The sequence below is a fragment of the Sarcophilus harrisii genome, chromosome 2 (assembly GCF_902635505.1).
Source record: "Sarcophilus harrisii chromosome 2, mSarHar1.11, whole genome shotgun sequence".
Classification (NCBI taxonomy): domain Eukaryota; kingdom Metazoa; phylum Chordata; class Mammalia; order Dasyuromorphia; family Dasyuridae; genus Sarcophilus; species Sarcophilus harrisii.
In genome coordinates, this window is record NC_045427.1 from 341,579,657 (window position 1) to 341,585,656 (window position 6,000).

The 6,000-nt window shown below is 32.5% G+C and overlaps 1 protein-coding gene across 3 annotated transcripts in view; it reads left to right on the forward strand.

The window, feature by feature from the left end:
- BRF1 (BRF1 RNA polymerase III transcription initiation factor subunit) overlaps positions 1–5,759 on the forward strand; it is a 153,277-nt gene extending 147,518 nt beyond the window's left edge. For all 3 annotated transcript variants that reach the window (XM_031952992.1, XM_031952994.1, XM_031952993.1), the window contains 3 exons: positions 1,972–2,023; positions 4,064–4,232; positions 5,269–5,759. In XM_031952992.1, the coding sequence (XP_031808852.1) occupies positions 1,972–2,023; positions 4,064–4,232; positions 5,269–5,306 (259 nt within the window). In that variant the 3' untranslated portion in view covers positions 5,307–5,759. The remainder of the gene's footprint in view (positions 1–1,971; positions 2,024–4,063; positions 4,233–5,268) is intronic.
- Positions 5,760–6,000: the final 241 nt, after the last annotated feature.

Sequence of the window (6,000 nt, forward strand, 5' to 3'; positions counted from 1 at the left end):
ATAAGAGAAATTATCTAGTTTTTCATGTTATTGCTCATGTTATCTGGAACTGATATAGAGAATAAATACAAATGTATAAGAACAACAACCATTCCCCAGTTGATAAACCATCAAAGGATATGAAAAGGTAGTTTTCAAAAGAAAACTAGTAGCAAACAAAAAATGCTCAATATCACTAATAATAAGAAAAACATAATTTTGAAAAATTCCAAACCTCTACCTTCCACTCAATCAGATTAACAAAAATAATAAAAAGGAAAATGATAGTTGTTAGGGAGCAGTGGGAGAAGCATTGTTGACAAAACTATGAAACAGAACACATAGCTATTATGAAAAGGGAACTATCTCTGTAAATCACTCAACTGTTTATACCCTTTGGTACCACTGCCATGTGTATCATGTAAACACACACATTTATTTAAGGATCCCCTCTTTTTTACTCTAGAAAACTTGTAATAATTGTTTACCCATCAATTGGGGAATGACTGAACAAATTATGGCATAAGAATATGATGGAATTTACTATCTGACAGATAATGAAAGGAATAATAGATCCTGAAAAACCTATGACCTATGAATTGATATAAAGTGAATTGAGCAGAACAAAGAAGAATATATTGTAAAGAAAAACAACATTGAGAGACTGGTATTCTCTTCAATTCATAACAAGTTAAAACTCCAAAAGTTTAGAGAAGCAATACACTTCTATCTCTTGATAGGTAATGAACAGGGTTGGACATATATTTTTAGAAATGATTAGTATGTGAATTTATAAACTTATTTATTATAAGGAAAAGCATTTATTTTGGGAAGAGGAATTGGACAGGGAGAAATGTGAGGAGGAAAGCATTAATTTTTTAAAAAATGCACAAAAGAGAGCAGAAAAATGGTCAGAGAGACAAGTAGGGTAATTTTGGTACAACAATATTTAATATATACTTTTTAAAAAAAACATGTACATAATAGAGATTGATAATTTCATTTAAGAGCCTTTTTTTTCTTTTCATGTTGAAATTTGTGTTGCTATTCATCAGGTTTGTAACTGTAAGAAAGAAAAAATTTTAAAGAAAGAACCCATATACACCAAAATACACTACGGGATACATTTATTTTCACTTGAATCTGGAAGGAAAAATGCCATATACCCCTTTCTCTGGGAGTGTTATACCAGATTATTTATAGCAAAATTTTTTTATAGTAGCAAAAAACTGGAAATAAAACAGATGTCCATTAATTGGGGAATGATAAACAAATTGTGATATGTGAATGTAATAGAAAGATACAAGTACAAAGAATGTAACAATCCCTACCTTCAATGGGTGTTTGTCCTAAGAGGCGAACAGCAACTACATAATAAAAATACCTGTAGCATAAATAAAGCAAATACACACATTTAAATATTTTGTGTATATTTGCTTAGACAACTAGGAGATAAAGAAGATGAGAGTAGTGTCACAAAAACCCTGAAAAAAGACAGTAGCAAAGCATTAAATTCAGTAAGATGTAGGAGAAGGATTAAGATCAAGAAGACTATCAGATTTGGAAATTAAGAAATTATTGCTAACTTTGGAGAGAACACTTCCAGTTGAGTGATGAGTTTAAAAACCAAGTCACAATGGGATATATATATATATATATATATATATATATATATATATATATATATATTAGTATTGCAGGGATGGTTCAACAATAGGAAAACAATGTAATCATTAAAAACAAGACATCTAAAACTATGTAATTGTGTCAGTAAATACAGAAAAATTTTTTGACAGCATTCATTTTGCTTTTTAAAAATTCTACAAAATATAGGCCTTTTTAAAATATTAAAAATGTATCTAAAATCAAAAGTATTATTTAGTGCCTTCAGTATGCTAGTTCAGGGCTGTGATGATCCAAATGTAAAATTAGTCTATGCCTTCAAAATTATTCTTATTTTCATTTATGAGTACCTTTTTTTTTTCTTTACAGATTGAGACCATTAGTTTCTACACAACCAGCTAAAAAGATTTCAACAAGAGAGGTTAGTTAAAAGCGTTGACATTTTACTATTGATCTCTTTCTTAAATGAATATTACTGAAATATTCCTTTCCCTAAGGTCGCAAATGCTTCAAGTCCTTGGGAGACTGGCATGTGTTAGACCTCCTTGAGACAGGCATTCAATTTGCTGGGCATTTATTTTGGTTTTCTTCCCCACAAAAAAAGAAGTTACCCTGAAGAAGGGAGTAAAGATGACTAGATAAAGAATCTAGAACATTTGTCCAAAATGTGGGTCTGATTAACTTCTATCTCTGGTATCCAGAGTTTTGGTAATCTAAACTATATATACTACTTAATCTTTCATTGACAAAGATTTATATTTAGGTTTAACAGTTGTTAAAGAAGGAAATATGATTACTTCCCTTCTGTAAGGAATGTGTAAGTCTACAGGTTGATATCAGCTCTACAAGTCTGTTCTGCTTTATAAAGTTTCTCTCTAAGTTCTATAGCTCCTTACCAACATGAATTTAGAGAACTGAGTAGAAGTTCATGAGAGGAGCAAAAACACAAACAGCTTTCTAGATCTTCCTAAGTTGAGTCTTTTAAGTAAACACCAAATTTTGAATACTAGTTTCTATCTGAGCTATCTAATGTTGAAACTCTTTGATTTTTGGATAAAATGGTATGAGCCATACTATTAAAGACTAAGACAGTGGTCATGTTGTCTTACTCTTGTTCAGAAAATTGTTTTCAATAGAATTTTGTTTTAAACATTTTTAAGGACCTGACTTTTTCTGAAGGTATTGGAGGAACAGAAAAAGAAAGGCTCCCTTTGGCTGTTAGCTCCTTAACCAGTTATATGTGAATGTAAAGCTGTATGAGTAAGGGCATGAACCGATACCTTTACAATACATTTATATATTACATGTTCTTAGACAAGTTACTGAAACTCCAGACTTTGTTTCCTCATCTATAAAAATTAGGAGACTGAACTAGATGATTTCCAAGGTCTCTCCTAATTATAAATTCTGTGCTTCTATATTTTTAAAACAACAGGTCCACTTAAGTATTATACAGTCTATTTTATTTTATCTGTTAAATAGGTAAATAACAAGTAAATATGTTCTTCAAGTGACTGACTTGCCTTGCAGCACTTTGTAATAGCTAGGAAGTCAAAACAAAGCTTGAAAAGGGGATAGAAGGGGGTGGTTAGCACTTCTAGGAGAAGTAAGGCATTTTAATTTGGGATTCTGTTTGCCAAAATGAGGGTTTGGGGTTTAGGGTTGGGCAGGTCTTGATGGGAAGGGGGAGACTGGCTTACTTTGTTTTAAAAAAAAAAGATTCATTTAAGGTAGAATAAAGTTGCATAAAATCCTTGTTATATTTTGGATGCCAATTCACTTTAGTGTAGTTTAAGATCACATAACTTTTTTCATCTTTCATCTTATACTTTTGGCTTAACTTGTCCCTGAAGTCTGCTAAAAACTCTCTTTTCCAGAGATCTGGAAAGTCCTTCAGACTTTAAAGAACCTGCCAGAGTTTTTGTTTCAATAAAGTAGTCCAGACCTATGTTTGTGAAACAAAGGAGGGAAGAATGTTCTTGGAGATGACAAAGAGAAAAAAAGCAAAATAAGCTGAGTTCTGCCACCTTCTTTTATGTTGGCATTCTATTTATTCCAAGAACTTGTCCCTATTTTATGTGACATGATTTAAAAGTGCATTTTTTCTTCCATAAAAGTACCAATAGCAAATACACCAGTTTTATTTTAACACCATATGAAGAGACTTTCTCATGTCCCATCATGATAGCATCTCAGAAATTTATTGTCTGAATTAGTGGGAGTAAGAACCTCAATGACCAGTTGTCTTATATTTAATTTCATTCTGAAGTTTGATCTAGCTTAAAATATTTGAATTTGAAATGCTTTTCAGATGTGGAAAAATGACATGGAATTAATTATCTGTTTCTGGTCTTTTATCACTCTCTCAAATGCTAGAACTCAAAGGGGCCTAAAAAGTATAGGTATCACCTATTGGGATTAAAGTAGAAGGAACTTCCACTTTAACTCTTTTTTTTTGTAGGTATCACTTCTCAATTCACAGACACAGATTGTAGACCTTGTAAACCCTCCAAATATTGTGGTTGAAAGTGGACCAGTACTATATAATCATGATGATGATATTGAAGAAGAAGAGATAGAAGAAGAAGAGGATCATTGCATGAGTGCCCTTCAATTAATGGGAGGAAATGGTAGGTAGGGCTGATGGGCTGGGGGTGGGGGGGAGGGGAGTGGGAGAGAAGGTGTTTTGATATAGCTTAAGAAAGTGAAATTAAGAATAATGGTAAATCCAGTTCCTGGGACTTAAATCAGTTAGTTGGACTACTTATATGTAGTAGTATATTATCCGATTTACCACAGTTCTTTTCTGTCCCCTTTCATTGTCTACTATCATTCTTTAAGATCCATCCTTCAGTGAGGAAATCAAGGCCCTTTGCGGTGAAGGGTATTCATGGTCACATAGAAATGGAACTGGGTTTTGAGCCTAGGTTTCCTATCTTTAGGTCCACCTTACTGATAGTAGTTGTAATTGTAGTAATAGTGGTAATAGTAATCAACATCATTGTTGTTGTATTATTATAAGTTCCGGGCAGCACTCTACTTTTTGACAATAAGTTTCCAAAATTACATAATTCAGTGAAAATGCTCAGTAATATATATTTTCCTTTGCCATCATTCGCACACATTCATAGACATTGATAAGTACTTATTATGGATTAAGTCACAGAGCCTCTCTAGATTTAACAAAGACAAAATAAGCACATTAATTAACAATACTGCTATAGAATAAGAGGTTCTTACTGGTCTCTTCAGTGGCTGCCTTCCTCTTTCAGTTATCATCATAGTCTACATTTATCTTGTATGTTGAGCTTTTATGTACTATCTCCTCCATTATAAAGTGTATATATACTCCTTGAGAGTAGGGCGTACTTTTTTTTGACCTTTCTTATATCCATAGTGCTTAGCACAGTACTTGTTATATAGTAATCATTTTATGTTTGTCGACTGATAAAAATAATAATAATAATATAAAATATGTCACAAGGTAGGAGGCAATTAATTGCCTAAAGTAGCAGAGGTAATAAATACCATGAATTCAGAGTCAAAAGAACTCACTCTGAATTTAGCAATATAATTGTACATGAATAGTGATTCATTTTTGTTTTCTTTGTTTTGTAACTCATAGTTGTATTCGCTGGTAATATATGTTTTCTCTTTACATTTCAGATTATGGCTGTGACTTAGATGATGATGATGGCTACTAGACTTAAGCTTTTAAAGGACTTGTAACCACATCTGGTTATTGGATATATCTTTTGATTGTGCAAATGGTGAAAGGAGTTTCTGGATTACCCCATGTTCATGAACAGTCTAGACTTTTTAAAAGATAATTTTAGTTGCAGTTTGTGTTTAATCAGTTTATATCAACTCATCATTCAGAGAAAAAGTTTGGGCTTTGTCATACTTTAATTTTTGGATCATGTTTTAAGAAATGTAAGGAATATTTCTACTCAGCAAGCAAAGACAGTCTGTGTCTCTCTGAGGTTAGAAGCGTGGGTTTTGCCTTCTTCCTGGCTCCACTTTTGGTAGCCCAGGCCCTGCTGCTGCCACTGTCAAGAAATTTTACCCAGAGTGTCTGAAATGTAAAATATTTATCCAGCTGTTTGGACTTAACAAAAATATAATCTTGTTGCTGAAAATAAAACTTTGTACATCAATATTTCTCTCTATCCAAATAGAAAATTCACTCACAATAACCCCAAGACAATAAAAAAATCTTATTTAGTGGGGACATTCCTAACATAGGATCACAGGATTTAGACCTAAGAAGAACCTTAGAAAAATCATCCAGGCCAACATCCATATTTATGATGAAATTGGGACCCCAAGAGGGTGAGGGATGTGTCCAAGTTCACACAGTAAGTTATGTAGTAGAAATGATATTCAGACTCTGGTTTT